The following is a 25,009-nucleotide window of genomic DNA, read 5'->3' as shown; positions in this document are numbered from 1 at the left end:
AGAGTATTTTACAGCCATAGTAACAGTTCTTCTCTTTTTGTCAGTCCAAGTTCTAGTCCACAAAAGAGAGGGGTACAGTAAGGCTCACAGATACTCAGTACTGGTACATGCTGCAACCATGAAACCTTAAGGCCAGTGAAAAGAAGCCAGATACAAACAGCCAGAGCTTGTGCAGCTCCACTTTCACAAAATGTCCAGAATAAGCAAATCCACAGAAACAGAAAGTGGATTAGTGGCTATCATACACTAGGGGAACAGGAAGAAAAAGGTTCTTTTTAGGGTGATGAAAATGTTCTGGAATTTAATGGTAATGATGGTTGTCAACTTCATTAATGTACTCACAACCAATGAACTGCATACTCTGAAAGAATGATTTGGGGATGGGCACTTGGCCTAGCAGTTTAAGACACCTGTTAGGAGGATAGTAAGGCCAGCGCCGCAGCTCACTAGGCTAATCCTCCACCTTGCGGTGCCGGCACACTGGGTTCTAGTCCCGGTCAGGGCGCCGGATTCTGTCCCGGTTGCCCCTCTTCCAGGCCAGCTCTCTGCTGTGGCCAGGGAGTGCAGTGGAGGATGGCCCAAGTCCTTGGACCCTGCACCCCATAGAAGACCAGGATAAGTACCTGGCTCCTGCCATTGGATCAGCACAGTGCGCCGGCTGCAGCGCGTCGGCCGCAGCGGCCATTGGAGGGTGAACCAACGGCAAAGGAAGACCTTTCTCTCTGTCTCTCTCTCTCACTGTCCACTCTGCCTGTCAAAAAAAAGAAAAAAAAAAAAAAAAGGAAGATAGTAACCCCCCATCAGAGTGCCTGAACCCAACTTGTGTCTCTGGCTCCTGATTCCAGCTGTCTGTCACCCACAGGTGAGACCCAGTATGAGCTGCAGCTCACAGCTTTGGGCCACAGCCATTATAGCATCCGGGAATGAAACCCAAATGGGAGTATGTTGGCTCACTCTCGCTCCCTGTCTGCCTGTCTCTTCCTGCTGTCTCTCTCTTTTTGCCTCTCAAATTTTTTTTAAAGAATGTATTTTATGGTATGCAAATTATACTCAATAAAAAAATTAGGAATACATCACCAAAAAAAAAAAAAACACACAGATAAGAGCACTGTAAGAAAGAAAATGTACAGGAAATCAGCACATGTTCTTCGTGAACTTAAATATAAAAATACTAAAGAGCTTCAGCAAACCTAATTCAATGTAGAAATGCCTTATAATTATTTGTTACATATTTTATACTAATTATGTATTAAATAATTGCATTTGTAGATAAATAGGACAAGACTGTATTTATTCCAAATATCCAGGAGAAAAAGGTGGAAAAATGAGAATCAGTCAATGTATTTCACCACATGAGAAAAACTATACAATGATCTCCCATATAGAAAAGGCACCTTTTAAAAAAAAGTTAACATTATTTCCTAAAAATCTTCTTCATGTCCCAAAAAAAGGAATTTCTTCAATCTGATAAGACTAGACAACGCAACTAACAGCAAACATCACACTAAATAGTAACATGTTGAGTGTTTTACCTCTGAGATGAAAAACAAATATGCCCACTACCACCATTCCTTTAACCCTACTGCAAAAATCCTTTCTACTAATATTTGGCCAAGGGAGAAAAGGTATCCAGATTAGGAAAAAAGATAAAACTGTTACAACTTACATGATATAACTGGCAATATTCAAAAGAAATATACAAATTACTAGAACTAATAACTTTTGTGAGGTTTCTGGATAAAAAGTACTTAAAGAATTTTTTTAAAGATTTTATTTATTTTATTTATTTACTTGGGAGTTACAGAGAGAGACAAAAGAAAGGTCTTCCATCCACTGGTTCACTTCCCAAACAGCCCCAACAGCCAGAGATGGGCGATCTGAAGTCAGGAGCCAGGAGCTTCTTCCAGGCCTCCCATGCGGGTGCAGGTGCCCAAACCAGCACCCATATCGCATTTCTGCACTGCAGGTGGAGGTTTAGCCCACTGCGCCACAGCACTAGGCCTGATTTAAAGAATTTCTTACACCAGCTACAAACAGAAAATAATTTTTAATATACAAATTTCTACAGCATTGTAAAAAATCAAACACCTAGGACCAGCCCTGTGGGTCAAGTGGGTCAAGCTCCAATGCCAGAATCCCATGAGCACTGGTTCAAATCTTAGTTGCTCCACCTTCGATCCAGCTATTAATGCACCTGGGAAACCTGTGGAAGATGGACCAAATATTTGGGCCCCTGCCACCCATGAGGGAGACCAAGATAAAGCTCTTGGCTCCTGGCTTTAGCCTGACCCAGCCCTGGCCATCATGGCCACCTGGGGAGTGAACCAGTGGATGACAGATCTTTCTCGTTCCCTGTAACTCTTCCTTTCAAACAAATGAATAACTCTTCAAAAAAAAACAAACACCCAAAATATTTATAATAAAAGATGTATAGAATTCCATAAAGTAAACCATAAAATATTACTGAGGTAAATTAAAGAAAAATCAATAAAATGTAAACATATACCATGTTTATAACTGTAAGAATCAATATTGTAAAGACATCAATCCTCTCTTACAGGTTCAAAACAATCTCAACCAACACAGCCAACACATTTTTTGGTATAAAATGACAAGCTGATTTGAAAAAACAATCCTATGGGAGTGTAAAGGATCAAGGAGAGGTAAGAAAAAACTTGAAAAAGAAAAAAATAAGCTATATTTATTCTACCAGAGATCAAGACTAAGAAATTGCACCACTTGTATCAAATCAATCTGTTTCTGGTCATGATGGAGAAACAGGGACCAGGTTTAACTTTCCCCCTTTAAACAACTTCAAGGGGAAGGCAGTGAGCTAGCAGTTACATTGTCTGTATCACATATTAGTGCCTGGGTTTGAGCCCCAGCTCTGCTCCCAATTCCAGCTTCCTGCCAAAAAGCACCACAGGAGGCAGCAAGTGATGCCTCAGGTGGCTGGGTCCCTGCTACTCTCGTGGAAAACCAGGATTGAGTTTTTGGCTCCTGGCTCTCGCCTCGATCAGTCCCAGTTGTTACAGGCATTTGGAGAGTGAAGCAGCTTTCTTTTTTTCTGTCTCTCTCAGTCTCCCTGTCTTTCAAATAAATAAAACTGTACAAATAAGTAAATAAGCAAATTTAAAACTGGTCAAAAAAACATGAAATACTTTCCAGAGACGAAAAAACAGTCGGCACATGGCTAGGATTCCTAAGATGAAGATGAGTCCTACGACTGTCCCAGCCTACAGTTCCCAGGTCCTGGCACAAAGAGAAGGAACGTAAGCAGAGTACAACAGGCTGAATTCACGGCACTAATCAGAGTTCAAGAAAACCACAAAGGCTGAACTTGCAGAGCAGAGAAATGAAGAAGGATATGCAGAGAGGTGAGAACTTTAGAGAGTTACAGCGGAGGGGTCTCAGGTCATTGACTGAACATTAAACTCATTGTATATCAAAAAACTGAAGTTGGTGTTTTTCTGCTACTGCTTCTTCTGAAGTCCACAAATGTTCTGGCTTGCTCTCCCTTCTACAAGCAGCACCTGTCCCTAGAACAGTGTATCATCTCCGAACCCTAACAGTTTGCAAAATTTGCTGTACGTTTCCTCATCAGGAATAACACAAAGGACAATTTGTTCCTGTTTTCCAAGCAGACAAATGAAAGGATAAATAAAGACAAAGGAATAAACCAAGCACCAAAATTGCACAGCAACATGAGTTTGTGTTTTGGTGATTTTTATCATGGCACAGTGAGTGCAGCATGGTAAAAGCACTTGGGAGAAGAACAGCAAGAAGCAGACAGCAAAAGAGCTATGGGAAGCACTCCTCCCATTCCCTCCTTTTACCATGGAAATAGCAATAGCTGCACCTTGACAAGAGGAAAAGAAAGAACTTAGGGCTAGGTTAGCTCCATAACTTAAAATAAAAAGCAATCCTCAGGATACAGGCTTTTAATTTGATTTATGGATTGGCAGGGCAAAAAAAAAAATGTATATGTGTGTGTGTATATATATATGTCACAAAAAAGTGTATATGTATGTGTGTGTGTGCATATATATGTATATTTGTGATATACACATATCACAAATCCAAGCCTGAAGAGACATTTAGGCTGGTATGAATTTTGTGGCCATTAAGATCCTTCTTGTAATGATTACTGACTCAAGAGAAACAACAGAAAAATGTGATTCACAATCCAATTTCCTATAAGTTGCCTTCTAAAACATAAAATACATCTAATGCATAAGACAAGGTTAAAAGAAAACCCAAAAGAAAATGCTCTTTGGAAATTCAAGTCACATCAAAGAAGTCCTGGAGAATATAGGAAACAGAACCATTGTCCTTGAAGACAGATTAGAAACAGCCTCAGCCTCCAGGCAAACTTAGATCTAAAAAACCCAAAATGGTTATTGACCAGTTTCCCACGGGAGCCTATTCCAGTGTTCAATCCCCAAACCAAGTCCGGGCATCACACAGCCCTGGGTACTCAGTGACAAGCACAATACATGAAAAGATTGACATCGCAAAACTGATAAAATTCTCTCTCCCGCACTGAATGCATCTTCTCATCTTTTCTTTTTAGGCAAGCGATGTCTGAAAAGCATTCTCTTTACAAAACATTGTGCAGAATTAAATACAATCATTGAACTTGTCCCTCAGTATTTGCTCATGGAGCACATATTCTGCAATCGTATTATGTATTTCTAGCCATTTTTATTCCTATCTGGATTTCTCTACATGTCCCTTATAAAGCAGCAGGCTGAATCTCAGCAGTTTAGTATTTCTAGAGAGGTCTTACCAAGGTAAAGTGCAATAGGAAGATTCATACTTCTAACACGGCTTATTAATTGATCCAAATTCACAGCCTTTTAAGATACAGCAGTAAAATGCTTGCCTATTCCATCTAAGATGCATTATAAATGTAAGCTATTTCAGCGCCTCACATGCAGTGAGAATTCTCAACGTGGACTGAAATGAACAAGGGTTCTCCTATGCTGCATCTATATTTTTGCAACATTTCTGCTACATAAATTTCATTATATTTTTAATGAAATATATAATTGAATCATTATTTAAATCTAAGGCTATTTGTACACTGTTACGCTCGTTTATTTAGCCAGTAATCACAAAAGAAACTTAATACATTTTATCTAACTTCTTACTTAGCTCAACACAAGGCCTCATCATATTCTAATATGAATTTGCTTTGGGATTTAAGCAAAGATGTGATGTTTGTCCAATTTTTTGTTATGATAAAACCTATTCAATAAAAATATTTTTAAGGCATTTTGCCTACTGGGTTAAGATGCTGCTTGGGAAGACCACATCCTATATTAGCATGTCTGGGTTCAACTCCTTGCTCTACTCCTAATTCTAGCTTCCTACTAATGCACACCATGGAAGGCAGCAGGAAACAGCTCAAATACTTGGGTTCCTACCACCCTTGTGGGAGGCCTGGATTGAGTTCTTGGTCCCTGCTTAGGATTGGCCCAGCTCTGGCTGTTGCTGGCCAACTAGGACGTGAACCAGCAGATGAGAGATCTCTATATCTCTGTCTCTTTGCCTTTCAAACAAACAAAGCAAATAAAAATTCAAAAAAATTTAATAACTAAATGGATGCTTCATTATTTTTATGAAATCTGCATTTAAATATAAGATTTCAGAAAAGCAGTATGACCTGTGATAGAAGTTTCTTTAGAAGCTGTGCGATGGCAGGATCCTCTGGCGGAGGGCAGTCAGGAAGAGACCCATTTCGTTTCTTCTGACGCATGTGAAGATGTCTGAACAAGCTAGTAATATCTTTAGACCTCAACGCATAATCAAATATAGAACGGCTTACTGGCTCTTTTAAGACACTGAGCAGAACAAGTTTTCTTTCAATCTATATTAGAAAAATAAAAAGTATCAGCCAAAAATACATTCTAGTACAGTTATTTGCAAGTTAACTATAACCATCCTGTGAAAACTTAACATAAACACTTTCTAAGGAAATGAGATATATCATCTAAAATTTTTCAGAAGAAAAAATTTTAAATGAGGTATTTTTTATTTTTCATTGTTAGCACGAGAATACACATCTGTTTCTAGCATAATGAAGACTAATAATAAAAACACATGCCAGAAAATTTTAGAAAATGAAAAAGAGCCTTTTCTAGATCCCAATATGTCAGAAGGTTTTCTAGATCTAACAAACATCTTTGGTTACAGGCCTAGCAGCCAGTAGGTACTGAACCAGAAAGGATATTCATATCACAGGTCTCCCCTTCAGCCATGACATCTTCCCAAATAGAGTCAACTGCATCTAAAAACAGTACTCTCCACAGAGTTGGTAAAATCTTTTCTTAATTGGCCAGCACTGTGGCTCACTAGGCTAATCCTCCACCTGCGGCATCGGCACCCTGGGTGGCACCCTGGGTTCTAGTCCCGGTTGGGGCACCGGATTCTGTCCCGGTTGCTCCTCTTTCAGTCCAGCTCTCTGCTGTGGCCGGGGAAGGCAGTGGAGGATGGCCCAAGTGCTTGGGCCCTGCACCCACATGGGAGACCAGGAGGAAGCTCCTTGCTCCTGGCTTCGGATCGGTGCAGCGTGGCAGCTGTAGCGGCCATTTAGGGGGTGAACCAATGGAAAAAAAAAAAAGGAAGACCTTTCTCTCTGTCTCTCTCCCTCTAACTCTGCCTGTAAAAACAAAAAAAAATCTTTCCTTAATTGTCCCCCAGGATACTTTGTCAATGCATACACAATAAAAAGGAGCACATTACTATAATAGTAACATATTTTTAACAACCTGGTGAGTTACAAAGTACAAACGATCATAAAAAGTTATCTTTTGTCTAATCCAAACTGCAGAAAGGTTAAATCTGCAAAGCAAATGGATAATTATCCTCTCAACTCCTGATTCTGGCCTTTAAAAGTATAGAACAATGATAAAAACAAAAATTTAATTAACTTCTAAATAGAATTATTAGTCAAAAACCGGGCATTTCTACACCTGATTTCTAAAGAAGCATAAATAAACTTAAAAAAATAAAGGTATACTCTCTGGTAGTATTACCCATCTTTCATGTATATATAAATAACTTCTCAGGCTAAAAATATGTGAATTATATAAACTCCACAAAAGAAAGAATGACAATTCCCAGAAAGTGGATCAATCTATGAGGAAAGTAAGAAATGAAGACACAATCAAAACTTCCTAATTTTCAGAGTATATCTAAGATCCTTTTCTCCAACTGAAGAGAAGGTACACTGAGTAATAAAAGTAGGAGAAGCCAAGAGAAGCATGCAAATTCCAAATGGGAAATAAAATGTTAGTAAAATTGGGACATTTCAGGATGTTTTAACAGCCAGAATCACTTTTCAACACTCCATTTATATATTTTATATTGGTATTTGTGTATCCAGCAAGATAAAGGATACAAATACTGACAAGCTGAGTAAATAAAATTTGCCTTGAATGAACCAAAGACCCTAAGTTTATCCAGTGCTATTACTGCTTGAAGTGGAAGAGACAGGACATTTGGGAGAGAGGAAGGGGACTAGAATAAGAAACGGAACCAGAACCAGTTAGTAGTCAAAAAAACCACAAACATCTTTTATAAATGTAGACCCTGGTAGAAATTAATTTTACTTTACAATAAAAGCAGACTTCCATCAATATATGTTTCTACTAGATTATTTCACTTTAACATCTGATGCTTTACAGTATTACACAAAATAAAGCATAAACTACTACCACATGCTATATTGTGTATAATGAAGTACAACACAATATTCTTTTTTTTATCAGCTTCAAGGGTGCTTGGTTCATTCTCATTAACTAGTTGGAAAGGAGTATAAAACTGCTAGGAGTCAATTTAAATCTTTAAAAGTTTTTAAAAACATAAAATTCTAAAATATTTTTAAAAGAGGCACACTTGGGAAGGAGGACTGACTCTAAGTTGGAACATGTATACCTGTATTATTGGTTGGGTAATGTATGGACCAAGATAAGGCATCAGTTTACAGTAGACATCAGCTGTGCTTATTTGATGGGCTACCACTGTGATAAATCCCACAGCACCATAGCGTATCCATAGATTAGGATGACACAGGAAGGGGGCTAAAGAAGAAGGAAAAAGGTACAGATCAAACCAGGTTCATAAGTACTTCCAAACTATCAGGATAAATAAACGTTTACTTTATAACCTAAGGATCACATTGCAAAGTTACTATCAAGTAACTTCACATACTCAATTACCTTCAAGCATCTAAAGCAACTGAACAGTGTTATAACACTTTGTTCACATAAATACTAATAATATCACAACAGAAAAAACTGTTATCTCCTAAGACATTTACTTTTTTTTTAGCCAACACTAAAGATGGGTGGGCACTTACTCATTTACAACACTCATTTAAAGCCTATTAGATCTTGCAAACTCCCCAAAACATAAACTATTGTTATCCCTCTTACATGCCCACAAAAATTCAAGGATACACCCTCTGTCCTTCAGGACATAGTACTGAGATTAAGTGAACGATCTATATGATAGTCTTTTAAATCCAATGGTTTGTTCAAATCTAATTCTGTATATAATTCATAATTTAATTGACAAGTCATTATGGACAGGAACTGAAATAGTAGAAAACATGTCTACTCTTCAAAGGTTTAAAATGTAAAATTAAACCATAACAATATTTTTATCCTTTTTTTACCTAGTTTTTGTATTAAACCTAAAGTCAATATCAACTAATCAAAATCAAACTAACCTGAATTAGAATAAAACTCAAGCTTCTAAAAGAAAACAAAAATTACATATTAGCCATAAATGCAAAGACATCTACAGTCAAACAATATTGATTTTGAAAGAAAATCATGCTAATAAAAATACTTCACTTTGTCAATAAATCTTATCTAAAGAAAGGAAAGTGGAAAACCATTCAAAATATCTCTCTCCAAAATTATCACATTTCCAATTCCTGTAGTTACTCTGGAGAAGTTTTTTATTATTTCGTAAATAACCTGCAGTCTCTGGTCCTCCCAACAAGAGCAGGCTGATATTTCCCTTGGGAGTAGAGGGAACCCAAGGAACAGAAATACACTGAGAACCTCCCAAAAGTGGCTCCCATAATCAGTCACATCACTTGCTTTGCCAAAGTATGTTAGCAAACATAACACAAAGTTGAAATGTGCTACACAGCCAGCGTTGCTCTCTGCTTCTACCATCCTCACAACAGGAACATAACCTGGGCAGGGTCCCAGAACGAGACAAATGGATTACAGTCACCAAAGATGATCTAGAGATGTACAGCCTAAAATAGAGCCACCCAGAAAATCCACACATGCAAGAGAAATTAACTCAAGAATAAGATTGTGCACTTGACTGCTGTACAACAGGACTGTATTAGTAACTAGATGACTGATGCAGACCATGTCAAATACTCAAAACCCAGGAAGTCAGAATCAACATAATCTCCAATAAAACAGAGTACTCAATATTTTCTCTAAACTAAATATTGCAATTATTTAGGTCAAGCATGGGGAAAAGTGAGTATCTGTAATATTTAAGTGAGAAGAGTTCAGTTTTTGAAGAAACTGCCAAAGAAATCAAAATAATAACCATCAAAAATACCACCATAGTTCGCTTTCAGAATCACGCAACAGACTGATGTTAGCAAGATGGTGGAACAGGACATTTCAGTGCTTGTACTCTATAAAAAATATCAATTTTAATAGCTACCCATGCATGAAAATACTTTCACAAGAAATAAGGAAGTCAGATGAGAGATTACACCACTTAGGTATAGCACAGACAAAAAAATACACTGAAGAGGTTAGAAGGAACATTTTCACAGTACCTTGTCAACTCTTTCTCCAAACTAGGAAGCACAATGCAGAACATCTTCCAGGTAGGAGGAGGAAGGTGAAGCAAGCACCTAACTCGTCACAGACCTTGGCATAGGTCTATCCCAGGGGAACGCAGGTTCTAGGCCCTTCCACAGACATAGGCTCCTCATCAAGCTATGGAAAACCCAGACACAGTTGGACCCAGGGTCCAGAATCAGCACGGTAGACCCCTGTATCTGGCTGGCCATGCCAGCCCAGGCTGTGAGACTGTTCCTGATGATTCAGCTTCCAGGTAAGTCCCTAAAGACCAGGAACCCAGGCTCACTCCCACAGACAAAGGCTCTAGGGCTACTCCAGTGGATCCTGGCATTAGGCCAGCCCCTATGGACTCAGGAACTAAGCCCAATCTAGTAATAAGCAGGTATCCACAGACTTGGTGCAAGGCCTGCCCAAGCACCCAGTCAGCACTGTGCAAGCTTCAGGCCAGTTCCTCAGATACAAGCTCTGGGTTTGCCCCACAGGCTTAGCTCTAGCATCACCCCATGGACCAAGTGAAGAGAACCACACTAATAGGGTCTTTCTTTGCCGTTGGTTCACCCTCCAATGGCCGCTGCCACCGGCGCGCTGTGGCTGGTGCATCGCGCTGATCCGAGGCAGGAGCCAGGTGCTTCTCCTGGTCTCCCATGGGGTACAGGGCCCAAGCACTTTGGGCCATCCTCCACTGCACTCCCTGGCCACAGCAGAGAGCTGGCCTGGAAGAGGGGCAACCGGGACAGAATCCGGTGCCCCGATCGGGACTAGAACCCGGTGTGCCGGCACCGCTAGGAGGAGGATTAGGCTATTGAGCCGCGGCACCGGCCACTAATAGGTTCTGATGGTCCCAGTACAAGGGATCCAGGCCCATCCTGTAAGTCAACATTGCAGGCCCACTCCAATGGACCCAGGCTCCACACTCAACTGTGGATGATGACACCAGGGCAGTCCACCCAAGGACTCCAGCAGTAAGTCCATACACAGACCCCACCAGAAGGCCTGTTTCCTAAAATCTCTGGATGTGAATGAAGAAGGGTTTTCCCTGTTGAAACCAGTCTATAAAGACTGGGAATGGTGCCTACTTCAAGAGTATAGACACCAATGCAAGGCCACATAGATAACAAATTAATCAGGGAAACATAACATCACCAAAGGAACAAAGCAACAGTAACAAATCTTAAGGAACTGGAGATCTACAAACTGTCTGACAAAGAATTTAAAATAATCATATTAAATAATCTCAGTAAGCTACAACAGAACATTGAGAAACAACTAAATGAAATCAGGAAAACAATGCATGAAAAAGGAGATAGGAAACTATAAAAAGAGCACCAAACCAATTCTAGAACAGAAAATCACAACTGAAAGGAAAAACTCTACAGAGACTTTTCACAGCAAAGTATACGAGTATCAGGCAAAATAAAGAATCAGTGAACTCAAAAATGGGACATTTGGGGCAGGTGTTTGGCATAGCAGTTAGGAAGCGACTTGGGATGCCTACATTCCAGAGGGCCTGGGTTCGAGTCCCAGCTCCACTCTCAATTCCAGTTTCCTTGTAACAATACACACCCTAGCAGCAGGTGATGGCTTAAATAGCGGAATCTCTGCCATCTACATAGGAGACCCCATTGACTTCTTGGCTCCTGGCTTCAGCTGGCCAATCCCAGCTGATGTGAGCATTTGGAAAGTGAACCAGCATATAGGAGATCTCTGTCTGCCTCATCTGCTTCCTCCCATCCACAGCTTTCAAATAGTTTTTAATTAAAATTTAAAAATAAATAAAAACAGAGGTCATTTTAAATTATCCAGACAGAGGAACAAAAAGAAAAAATAATGAAAAATGGAAAGCGCCTAAAGGACCCTTGCAATACCATTAATTGAGCCAATAATTTATATATATATACACATATATATATATAAGGTGAAACATATATATATATATAAAGTGAATATCCATATCCATGAAGCCCACAGAATGTCAAACAGATTAAGAAATCTTCACCAAGACACATTACAATCAAATTCCCAAAAGTCAAAGACAAAGAGAACTGTGAAGGTATCAAGGGATAAAAGAACTCATTCGCATACAAGGAAATCACTTAAGACTATCAGTGGTTTTCTCAGCCCAGAGTAGGATGAAACCAGTCAATGTGCTGAAGGAAAAAAAAAAAAACAAAAAAACTTCAATCTATAGTAATACAATACTTCAACCTAGAACTACACCTTGTAAAATAATAAAGACTGCAGAAGTTCATCTGCCACAGGATAACCATAGGGAAGGAAAAAAAAAATTTTGTACTACATACAAAGAATGAAACCAAAATGTAACACTACAAAAAAAATCATCAATTCGCAAAGGAAGCCAGCAAGAGGGGAAAATGGGGATGCCATGTTGTAGTGTAGCAGGTAAAGCTGCTGCCTGCAATGCCAGGATCCCACATGGGTGCTGGTTCACGTCCTGGTTGTTCCACTTGCAGTTCATCTCTGCTAGTGACCTAGGAAAAGTGGAGGATAGCCCAATTGCTTGGGCCCCTGCTACCCACATGGGACACCTGGGAGAAACTCTTGGCTCCCAGCTTTGGACTGACCCAGTCCTAGCTATTGTGGCTATCTGGGGAGTAAACTAGTAGAAGGAAGATATCTCTCTCTCTCTCTCTCTCTCTCTCTCCCCCTCTCCCTCCCTAGCTCCCTCCCTCTCCTTCTCCCTTTTCAAATAAATTAAAATTTAAAAAAAAAAAAAAAAGGAGGGAAGATGGAATAAAGGAGTTACAAAACAGAAAATAACTGACAAATGACAGTAGTACAGGGCCAGCGTTGTGGCGTAGCAGGTAAAGCCACTGCCTGCAGTGCCGGCATCCTATATGGGCGCCAGTTCGTGTCCTGGCTGCTCCGCTTCCAATCCAGCTCCCACTCTGGCCGGGGAAAGCAGCAGAAGACAGCCCAAGTCCCTGGGCCCCTGCACCTGCAAGGGAGACCAGGAAGAAGCTCCTGGTTCCTGGCTTCATATCAACACAGCTCCAACCACTACGGCCATTTGGGGAGTGAACCAGCAGGTGGAAGATCTCTCTCTCCCTCTCTCTCTCTCTCTATAACTGCTTTTCAAATAAATAAGTATAGCTTTAAAAAAAAAATGACAGTGATGCATGTGTACCAATCAATAATTACTTTAAATCTAAATGGGTTAAATTCTCCAATCAAAAGATACAGAACGGGTGAATGAATTAAAAAAACAATATCCAAGATGAGCTTTTACCCCAACAGTCCATATCACAGTACCTGGGTTTGATAAACAAATCCACACCTACTCCAGCTTCCTGCCAATACAAGTAATTGTGTTCCTATCATGCTATTTGAGTTCCTGGCTTCAGCCTAGCCCAGTCACATTTGGAGAGTGAATCAACAGATGAGAGTTCCCTTTCTCTCTTCATTTCTTCTGCTTCTCAAAACAATATATCCCCAAGTTATTAGTTAAAATGACAAAAACAGTGATAAAGAATCTCCCAACGTTCAGCATTCTATAGCTCAGACAAAAATTAAGAACTACTGTAATGTAATTTTTAAAAAATATTATGATTGTATTGCCAATATACAACATTTCTACTATATTCATGATCAGTCTTAAAATAATCAAAAAATCCAATTATTTATAAATTAACAGAACAATCCTAGGTATTATGGTACAAAATAAAAAAACCTATATATGCATTACCACAAATTAATAAAAAGCTATATTCATGCCTTAAAATTTTACAGAATTTTTACATCTACTGGCTACCATCTAGCTTCTCAAAATAAACAGCAACTCTCTCTCATCTTTTTTCTCTAAGGATTACCTCTAAGAAAATGTCAAGTTGAACCAACTTTGACTTTCTATTGATTTTCCTTGGCAAATCATGTAGCAATAATTTAGTATCTAAAAAGGCAATTTTCAAGATTTTGTTCTTGAGCCAGCTGGCAATCTCACACTGCTTCCTCAGATATTCTTAATTTTGTGATTTTCAAAGTTTATTCTATTTACAATGTTATTGCTCTTATTCTGAATTTTAACTTTAAGATAAATAGGTAATATATTTGTGAAGCAATTAATTCATTGGTTCATAAAATACTAATATTAATAACTGAAATACTATGAATTCTTAACTGGCAACCAATGTAATGACAGTTATAAACAACCTTCACATTCAATTTTCAACACGTCTAATGGTTAGGTGTAAAAAAAAACTGGGAATTTAAAATCCTGATTCTTTTTTTTTTTTTTTTCCCCACACAAGGGTCACAAAGACTTAACAACAGCTGAAAACATGGCAATATTTCACAACCTGGGCAGGATAACCAACTGAGTCTCCCTCTCTACAAACACATATGCAATCCATAGAGGTCGAGTATCCCTTATCCAAAATGCTTGAGACTAGTTATGCTTGGGATTTCAGAATTTTTTGTATGTGGAATATTCACATATCCATTATGAGATCTCATAGGGATGGGACCCCAGTATGAATACAACCTGCTTCAGATGCACCTTTTACATACAGCCTAAGAGAATTTTAGGCAGTATCTTTCATAATTTTGTGCATGAATCAAAATTTCATGATGAGGAATTTTCCTCTTTTGTCAGGTTAGAGCTCAGAAAGATACGGATTTTTGGAGCATTTTAGATTTTGGATTTTCAAAGTAGGTATGTTCAACCTGCAGTAGGAACAATAAAGTTGAAACTTTCCTCTGTATTATCTAGAAACTGTATAAAGTTCTTTCCATACCCTGTCTGTATAATTCAGATATCAGAGGCAGAAACTTACCAATATCACTGGCAAATTCATAGACATGGGGTTTTTGTAACAGCCCTAACTGGCACATACAAGTAAGGGCATTAAGAGCCTTCACAATAACAAATTCCTCGGCATCACTAAGACCTTGTTGCAGCAGGGGCTTGAGAATTGAGGAGCTCTGCCAGCCAACATAGGCAGCAACACCTGAAAATGAGAAGCATGATTACTCGATACCTGAAAGCAAATACATCATTAAGACAAAAAACGAATCAAAAGTCAAATATATCAAACAACTCAGAAAAGAACATGGCACTTCCTACCCAGCACAGTAAGTGGAAAAAGACTCACATTAAAGCAAATCGTCAAGAAATTCTGAGACATCAAGAAAAAGCAAAGATTTTAAAACTTACAAAAAAGAAAACACAGGTCTCCTAAAAAAAAGAATCACACTGGCATCATATGATCTGTAGAAACAATAGAGGCTGGCAGACAACAGAGCAGGCCCTTCACAGTTAGGAAAGAAATCCTATACTCCAACTGTCAACTGAATAGGAAAACAAAATAAATTATCTCAAGACATGCAAGAACTACAGGTTTATCTGCCACAGAACACTCCACGACAGTTTCTTGAGGATGAACTCCAACAAAATAAAGAGGAAGATACAGAATACACAAAATAGTAGCTCTAACCTAGGAATGCAAGGGGAAAGAAAAAAAAAATAGAAAAGACCTAGAAATCCAGTCAGCCCAAATTGGAACTAAAATTAAAAAAAAAATTAAAATGTCATGAAGAGTGAAATATATTGAAAACAACAAATGAAATATGAAAGAAATTAGATATTACAGATGTGGTGAAGAAAGCTCATTACTTTATCTCTAGAAGGAAACCAATCTGAAACTCCAGGATAAACAGTTACAGTCTAGGGGCCAGGGTTGTAGCAGAGCAAGTTAAGCTACCCCCTGTGCTGCCGGCATCCCATATGGGCACTGGCTCGTGTCCTTGCTCCTCTACTACCAAACCAGCTCCTTGCTAATAGCCTGAAAAAACAGCAAAGATGGCCCAAGTGGTTAGGACACTGCCACCCATGTGGGAGACCTGGAAGAAGCTACTGGTTCTTGGCTTAGGCCTGGCTTAGCCCTTGGCTATTGCGGCCATCTGATGAGTTAACCAGCAGATGGTTGATGATCCCTAAAAGTTGATAATCCCTAAAACAGTGATATGAAAATATATAAAGATATTGGCAACCCTCACCTGCAGCCAGAAACACGAACTTGAGTGGTTGCCTCTGGAAACAGCCAACTACTGGCTTTTATAAATTTTGAGTAAATAATTTAGAAATTTACTTTTCCCCTGTGATTAAAATAATCTTAGAACAGTTTTAAGAAACAGAAAATTATGACTCTGGGGCTGGCACTGTGGCGCAACAGGTTAATGCCCTGGCATCCCAAATGGGCGCCGATTCACATCCTGGCTGCTCCCCTTCTGATCCAGCTCTCTGCTATGGCCTGGGAAAGCAGTAGAAGATGGTCCAAGTGCTTGGGCCCCTGCACCCGCGTGGAAGACCCAGAAGAGCCTCCTGGCTCCTGGCTTCGGATCAGCACAGCTCCAGTCACTGCGGCCATCTGGAGAGTCAATCACTGGATAGAAGACCTCTCTCTCTCTCTTTCTCTGCCTCTCCTCTCTGTGTAACTCTGACTTTCAAATAAATAAATCTTTACAGAAAGAAAACTACGACTCAAAATTCCAGTGGCCTGCATTAAGGAACTTTACAAACTGAAGTGTATAGTACACTAAAATCAGCTAAAAATATTTAGAAATGAAGAGGGACATTTGGCAATTTACCCTAGCAGATACTAAAATTGAGTGTAACAAAAATATAATACAGCTAAGAACATGAGTACAAGAATAAAGAAATCAATGGAATAGAATAGACACCTAGATAATAGACTATGAGAAAGACATGTAACAAACGATAAAGATAGCTTCACAGAATCAATAGGGAAGACACAAAATGTTAAATAATGTTGGGAAAACTTGCTATATTTCTGAAAAGAAAAAAATGTATATTTCACCTTCAGCATAGTCCCCAATAAATACTAAAGTGTGCAAAATAAAGCATTTTTAAAAAAAGCATGACAGGGTGCCGGCGCTGTGGCGTAGTTGGTAAGCCTCCACCTGTGGCACCAGCATGCCATGTGGATACTATACTAGTTCGTGTCCCGGCTGCTCCTCTTCCAATCCAGATCTCTGCTATGTCCTGGGAAGGCAGTGGGAGATGACCCAAATGCTTGGGACCCTGGCATCCACATGGGAAACCTGGAAGAAGCCCCTGGTTCCTGGCTTTGGATTGGTCCAGCTCTGGCAATCGTGGCCATTTGAGGAGTGAACGAACAGATAGAAGACCTTTCTGTCTCTCCCTCTGTCTGTCAGTTATATAACTCTACCTCTCGAGTAAATAAATAAATAAATCTTCAAAAAAAAATGACAAGCATACAACACATTATCCTCCTTTTTATACAGGAAATCAACTTTAAGCATGAAAAGTTTTAAAAAATCACAAAAGATCAAACTGACTACATAAAATTGTTTTAAAAAACACTTAAAATCAATCTAAGGAACTGAAAAATTTGCCTTCAAGATGATAAAGTTTATTTCCCAACATAGAATGACTACAGTGTTAGTGTACTGTATATTCCTCCACAGTAAAGAAGAAAAACAAGCTAGAAGATTTTAAAAGTTTTTAGCATAGGGGCCAGCATTGCAGTTAAGCAGTGGCCTATGACACCAGCACCTCACATGGTTACTGGTTCAAGTCACAGCTACTCTGCTTTCCAACCCAGCTCCCTGCTGATGAGCCTGGGAAAGCAATGGAAGATGGCCCAAGTCTTTGGGCCCCTATACCCATGTGGCAGACCAGATGGAATTCTGGGCTTCTGACTTCGGCCTGGACCAGCCCCAGCTGCTGTAGCCATTTGGAGTATAAACCAGCAGATAGAAGACTGAAAGATCAACAGATTCTCTCTCTCTCTCTCCTTCTAACTTAGCTTTTCAAATATATAAATATATCTTAAAAAAAAGTTTTCAGCATAAAGAAAAATCAAATATTCCAAAAAAGAGAGAGATTTACCCTAACTGAACATTATACAATGTATACAGGTATTAGAACATCACCTAGTACCCCACAAATTTGTCTGTAAAAAAATTTGTTATGATAAAAAAGTAATGTCCTTAATGTGTAAGAGACTAAAAAAAAAGGCATTACTGTGTCAGAAAAAAAAGGACCAAAATAATGAATATAAAATTCGCAAAAAAAGAAATATGAACAAGAAAGTTTTTCAAATTGATAGGTAAGCAAAGAAACAAACACCAAAACAAATAAAGCATCCCTACCAACAAGCAAAGATTAAGTTGAGCTCATTCCTTGATGAGAAAGTATGCAGTACTTAATACTGATAATGGAGTGAAAAATGACACAATCTTTTGAAAAGATTATAAAATAAATCAAGAGTTTTAAAATATGGTCATATTTTAAGTTTTTAATTAAAATTTTATATTTCTGTCCAGAGAAAATAATAAGAAACAAATACTTAAATACCTATTTGACACATTAAACAAATATATAGGATTATCTACATAATAAATGATTTTTAAAGCATTTAAATATTCATAGAGGCTAAACAGTTTTATAATAAACCAACAAAACAATGAAAATCTCTTTAAACAGAAAAATAACCAATATAAAGATAGGCTTAAAACATACAAGCTGACCAACAGGTGGAGGAAGTGCTACAAACCACCATTTTCCAAAAAAATAAATAAATAAATAATAAGATTATTTGGAAAAAGAAGAGAGTGAAAAAGACAAAAAGGAATGAGAAGTGATATATGCTCTAATCAGGAATTGAGTTAGGTGACAACCTAGATATGTTTGAGATGCATCAATAAACTGATGAAAAAACAAAAAAAAGATGTCTGAAAATTGATTTAATAAAAAAGAAATATAGGCAATTTCAAAACTTTTAAAAATTGAGAGTATCTGTTTCTCTAAAACACTGTATATAGCATTTGCAGAAATACCAATCCTGTATCATGAGGGTTTTTTTTTTTATTTTTTAGAAAAAATTCCAACAGCCAACCTTACAGCTTACTTTCCCAGATTACCTGGGGGAAAAAACCTAAAGCTTTGTATTTTCTGCTATCTCTTTAGAAAGGCTAGAAATCAATCAAGATTTCCAACATGTACAACAGTCTGTAAATTTTTTATATGAAAGAAATAAACTGTTAACAATCATGTAGAGAATACAATGTCTTCTGTAGACAAATCTGAAAACTAGAAGTATGTGAAATCAAAGAGCAGCCAAAAAAGCTGCTTAATCTTTCACAAATTTTAATTTATATAAAGCTGAAACTTTTGATCTTCGAATAGACTGATTTTTGAATATAAACATATTGTAACTATTACTTTGATTCTAAAAGTGATGGAAATTTAGCAAATGTGAAAACCATAAAGAAAACAATCACTTACTACCCTAGCTCAAGATAGCCACCACCCACGTTTTACTACATTTCAGCCTTTTTTATAAACACACTTTATTTTCCTTTATAGAACTGAGATCATATTTAAAGAATATTTACAATCTTCTTTAGTAACTAACAATATTCCATGGTATTTTTCCAGGTCATTATTCTTTTAACAGTTTTTAAAGACCGGATGGTATTCCTTCATAAGGATGTATAACAGGTTAACTAACCAACCCGTGGATCACCTAAAATATTTACAACATCCTAAAGCAACAATGAAGACAAACAGAAATATTAGAATCTCATTCCATTATTAATGAAATTCAGTAATCGTATCACTAGTCCTTCAGATTTAATAGAAGCACAAGTATTTGACAGGATAATTTAAAATCTTTAAGACAAATTTAAAAGCAAAAACATACCAACTATACTATCAAAAAAAGCTCCACGCAGATGCCAATCATTCTTATCATTTAGGAAAGTGATCATGTGAGACAATAAAACATCATTGGCTTTCTGACGTCCAAAAAATACGCACAGCCGTGTTATTCCGTTTTCCATTAAGGTTTGTTTCACAATATTTTCAGGGTCACTTAACAAAGTAACAACTTTCTGCTGGACCATTTCATGTAAGGCTTGGAGCTCTAAAAAGAAAAACAGCAAAGATAGGATCAATTTTTGCTTGTGTACATATTGAACCAGCCTTCCTCCTCACTCCTCGGGGAAGAGAATGATCACAGAAGCCACAGCAAAAGCTATGCTTCTCCACTACTCTGCTGAAGGACGGAAAACCAAGAGTATCCTAACGGGCAGATGCCACAAGCATGGTCACCAGCTCACTAGCTCCACACACGAGCTCAAGGAGAAAGTTTCGGGGAAGCACTAGAAAGAGCATACTTTAATAAGAGCACACTGATGGAGGGCTTGAAAACACTGTGGTTCAGGGTACTGAACAAGACTTTCTAAAGGGCTGTTTATCACACTTTATAAAGCTAGAAAATACACAACCCAGCACTTGTAAATGTTTTACATGATCTGGCTAGTCACTACATTTCTCTTCGACCTTCTCTCCTCCTCTCCCTCCTCTTACCATTTATTTACTGAGCTGTGTAAGATCACTTCTGTCTTCCTCACTACCATATCCCCGCGGTCACAGCAGGTCCTTAACTGCCTGATGCAGAGCAGATGTCTAACAATCACCTGATGACTAAGTGAGGCAGAGGCCACTGCTGCTCCAGCTACTGCCAAGGGAAAAGGTGACCAATCTGATAGGCAAAAGTATATGCTCACACTGAGAGAAATTCAAGAATAGCTCCCAAAAGTATGAATATCTAAATCCATTATCTAAAGAGGCCCAATTACACAGTTACAGCATGTACGACAGTACTGTTTTCCAAGGAACTCCATGAAAACATCTAGTATTTCCTTTGTAGTGCAATCTCCTGTAAGTTCACAACTATTTCACTGTTCATGAAAATGGAAACGAAAAGATATAATTATTTTCATGCAAAAAATTGTTTGAACCAAGCATACACATGTATGTATGCTATCTAAAGATGGTGGTGCCTTCATATGGCACCATTCAGATGCTGCTTGGGATGGCCACAATCAATATTGATGTCTGGATTCAGGTCCCAGTTCTGCTTCCAATTCCAGCTCCCTGCTAATGTACACCCTAGCAGGCAGCAGGTCTTAGCCCAAGTATTTGGGTCCCTACCACCCACATGGAGACCTAGAATGAGTTTCAGCCCCCTGGCTTGGCTTGGCCTGGCCTGGCCTGGCCTTAGCCCCAGCTGTTATGGCATTTGGGGAGCCAACAAACAAGAGAAAAGACTTCTCTTTCTGTTCTTTTAAACAATTTTAAAATTTAAAATTAAAAAAAAAATACTAAAATGGTACCACTCTAATGAATAACAGAGCCCATTCTAGTTTCCTGCAGCATGAAATTTAAATTTCCCTCTTAGAGCATATTAAATTCAATATTTTACTTGTAAATCTCTGAAAAACATTAGCTTAAAACCTATTAAGAGGGGCAGTGCTGTGGCATAGCAAGTTAAGCCTCCGTCTGTGGCACTGGCATCTCATATGTGTGCCAGTTCAAGTTCCAGCTGGTCCACTTCTGATCCAGCTCCCTTCTGATGGTCTGGGAAAGCAGTGGAAGATGGCCCAAGTGCTTGGGCCCCTGCACCCACATGGGAGATCCAGAAGAAGCTCCTGGCTCCTGGCTTCAGACTGGCCATGGCTTCAGACTGACTCCTAGCTTCAAACTGTTGCAGCCATTTGGGGAGTGAACCAGCAGATGGAAGACCTCTCTGTCTCTCCCTACCTTTATCTATGACTCTGCCTCTCAAATGAATAAACATAAGTTTTAGAAAAAAAGCCTATTAAGATCTGTATGAATATAGAGAAATCTAAGACAGAGACTCTGACATCACTGAGTTTACCATCACATCTGTTCCTTTATGGAAAAGGGCAAGGATTTTCATATGTAAATCACAATCAGTATGAAATAAAGTGTTTCATTGAGGATACTCAGAACCTACTTACATAAACAAAAGAAGATTTAGATTATTTTATTTTTTAAGATTTATTCATTTGAAAAGGAGAGAGAGAGAAAAAAAGAGAGAGTGAAATCTAATGCCCACTGGATCATTCCCCAAGTGGCCACACAGCCAGATTTGAGCCAGGCTGAAGCCAGGAACTCCATTCAGATCTCCCACGTGAGTGGCAGTGCCCCAAGAACTTGGGCCACCTTCCACTGCCTTCCCAGGCACATTAGCAGAAAGCTGGATTGAAGTAGGGCAGCCAGGACTCTAACTGGCATTCCAATATGTAACGCCAGCATTACAAGCAACGGCTTAACCTGCTGCACTACTACCCTGGCCCCATGGTTTAGATTCTTTAGCTATGGTGTCTCCTTTTTTTTTTTTTTTTTAATATCTTGAGAATTACATCATTCAGCTAGCTTTATCACTCACAAAAATCAGTTCTAACTAAGAAACAGTTGAGTTTGAGTTTGGACTCTGGTGACAAACTGATCATTTTCTGGTTGGATAATACAATATGAAGATAGACAGGGAACCTTCCTGTCCATGGGTCTGGTATTCCTTCATCTCAGATGAAAACTATTTTTTTTAAAGGTCCCATCCACCTTTATATGATATTAACATTAAAGCTGGCAATTGGAAGCGTTCATCAAAAACAAACAACAAACCAAACTCATTGGCAGATGCTTGGAAAGAAAACCATAAATATTAAAACCACACATACAACTATTTAAATAACACGGTAAGATAAAAAATTAGGTCCAAGGCAATTTTCAACTGCTTAACATATATACCAAATTTTAATATGAAAAAATTGGATACCACATCTGAAATGCATTCAACACAGTCTTTATTTCCTCTCAGTACTTACTGTTATACTGTGCAAATTATGAATTCTATTTGTGCTTTTAAAAATACATGAGAATTACTGAGAGTAAAAGACATTATTCAAAACCAACAGACATAACTAATTGATTGCAAGAAAATTGTTATAATTCCTGTTTGAAAGGACCACTACTACTTAGTAATCAAATCTCAAACATTTGTTTTTTGGAAGTCTTTAGAGACAAATATCCATCAATCCAGGAATCTTTTCAGAAGTTAATCATGAACAAGGTCAATACCAGAAGATGAGTGCCAATCTAAGAAATCATCACCAGCACATGGAAACTACAAATGAGTCTCTGCAAGGTAGCATTAGCAATTCATTTTTAACAGGAAATCTGGAAGAGTATACAACCTGTGTCATAATTTCCATTCGGATGTGTAACTTCATCTATTTCTTCACTATTGGGGTCATTTTCCATATTGAGGTTTTTTAACTGTACTAATTCCAGGAATCTCAGAGCTGTTTCTGCCAGTAGAGCTATGTTTTCTATTAAGATAAAAAAGGAAGACAATTTCTCATTATAATCTTAAATATTTGTGATGCTTATAACTTTTCCACCTTGTCTTCATAAATAATCATAAAATTTAAAATCATGAACTTTCCACCCAGTGCTTAACCTAATCAGATGTGTGATGACTAACTGCATAACCTACAGCTAACTCCAAACAATAATGTAGCATTAAAAAAAAAAAAAGCATTTAAAAAAACAACAAAATATAGCACTCAACTCTACTGAGGTTAGCAAAGCTTAATCTTTCTACAGAGACCTACCATTTAAACAGTACCCTGACAAGTGAAATATACCAATTACAGTCACATAGAAAAATTTTCATGAAAATAATACATCAAGCTGGGCTTTGGAATCAGGCAGAAATAAGTGCAGACCTCAACCCTGCCACTTCCTGGCTGGCTGTTTACATTATCTGAGTCTGTTTCTTCAACATAAATGAGGAGTCACAGACACCTCAAAGAGTCATTACCAAGCAAAGATCAACAGTACCGGCTGCTTTACAATGATATTCTTAATAGACCAAGGCGTGAGACTGCATCTACTCCTGTCTACAGTTTCTCCTTTCTCCTGGTAATACTCTGCTAAAACTGTCTGACACCCCTCACCACTGCAAAATATCTGCTTCTAATTTCTGTCATCACATTTACTGTTGGCTACATATGCTCTTCACTCGTACTTTCTCCAACTCTCTTCTCCTGCATCTGTATCCTTCCATGCTTCCCTGTTCTGTGCTTAACAAACAACCACAACCCATCAAAGACTGAATAGCACCAAACATAAAATTTAACAACCTTAAAACTTAAAACGAGGCTTGCTTTCTCCTTGTTTTTTAAGATCCCTAAAATTGAAGAGCACCTTTGCATCTGCTGAGATCCCTGAGTCTGTCAAACACAGTGATCTCTTCAGCTTGGGCTTACACTCTCCACCCCTGCCAGGTTCAATACTGCTCTGAATATAACAGACTTCTGTCCCATGAAGTTAGATGTTAACACTTTATAATACTTACTCATCCTAAGAATTAGGAAATTCTGGGCCAGAATCGGATAATAAGTCAAACTTCTAAATAAATATCAGCATAGTTAATGAGTATCATCTTTATTAGGAAAAGTTTCTTACTTTCCTGGGTACCTCCAAAGTATATTATAAATGCATCTTTGCTTAATTCCCCACTTAATTCCATAACTCACAGATCACTTGAAAGTTTATTTTATACAAGACAGAAATTATAATAGCATCTCTCAGATAAAAAATATCATAAAGAAAAAAAAAAAGCCAATGCTGATTTTAAACTTGTATAATCATTGACTTGGGTGGTTTAATTATACTTAACCAATACAAGTTCAAATAGCTTTCTGGCTCCATTTAAAAAGGCTGCTTTATCATGCATGACGCCATGAAGAAAGGACATTGCAAGGTGCTGGCACTGACTCTGGGTTGTATCAGGAGCCCTTGCTAGAAAGACACAGAAGACAACGAAAACTCAGTTTCAAAACCAAGGTCAGGGCCAGCAACTCTAAGAACCGAGCATTAGATCAGATAAATTTGGGTCATATTATCTAGTCTCTCCTACCCCCAATTTTCTCACTTGTAAAACGATGATAATATAACACCTACTGCTTAAGCTTGTTGTAAGGGTCACCAGGACTTATAACTAACCCACGCAACAGCCTTGAGCAGTGGATGCCATGACACACAGCAGGCTTTTATGTAAACAGAAACTATTAGTTTTGTATACGGCTACTAGTAATCAAATGTCAACATGTTAATATGGTACCTATGCACAGAACTTCACCTATTTAACACAGTGCAACACAGATTAAGCTACACTGAGCCAAAAGTAGGATTTTAAAACTGATACAGCTTGACTTTAAACCTATAAACTTTTATTTCACTTGATTTTACTTTGTTCTATGACTTATACTGCCAA

General features: G+C 38.3%; 1 protein-coding gene across 2 annotated transcripts in view; it reads right to left on the bottom strand.

Annotated features, from left to right (window-relative positions):
• PIK3R4 (phosphoinositide-3-kinase regulatory subunit 4) overlaps positions 1 to 25,009 on the bottom strand; it is a 69,025-nt gene that overhangs the window by 24,688 nt on the left and 19,328 nt on the right. The window contains exons 5-9 of one of the 2 annotated variants that reach the window (XM_002716186.6): positions 22,923 to 23,057; positions 19,559 to 19,780; positions 14,645 to 14,818; positions 7,942 to 8,087; positions 5,669 to 5,872 (exon numbers count right to left, since the gene is read on the bottom strand). In XM_002716186.6, coding sequence (XP_002716232.1) covers positions 5,669 to 5,872; positions 7,942 to 8,087; positions 14,645 to 14,818; positions 19,559 to 19,780; positions 22,923 to 23,057 — 881 coding nt within the window. The remainder of the gene's footprint in view (positions 1 to 5,668; positions 5,873 to 7,941; positions 8,088 to 14,644; positions 14,819 to 19,558; positions 19,781 to 22,922; positions 23,058 to 25,009) is intronic. The other variant, XR_016233307.1, reaches the window with a different exon arrangement.

Source organism: Oryctolagus cuniculus, chromosome 4 (genome assembly GCF_051225735.1).
Source record: "Oryctolagus cuniculus isolate XC-2025 breed Fujian yellow rabbit chromosome 4, ASM5122573v1, whole genome shotgun sequence".
NCBI lineage: Eukaryota > Metazoa > Chordata > Mammalia > Lagomorpha > Leporidae > Oryctolagus > Oryctolagus cuniculus.
Note: the sequence above shows the minus strand (reverse complement) of the source record. Positions and strands in the feature narration are given on the sequence as shown.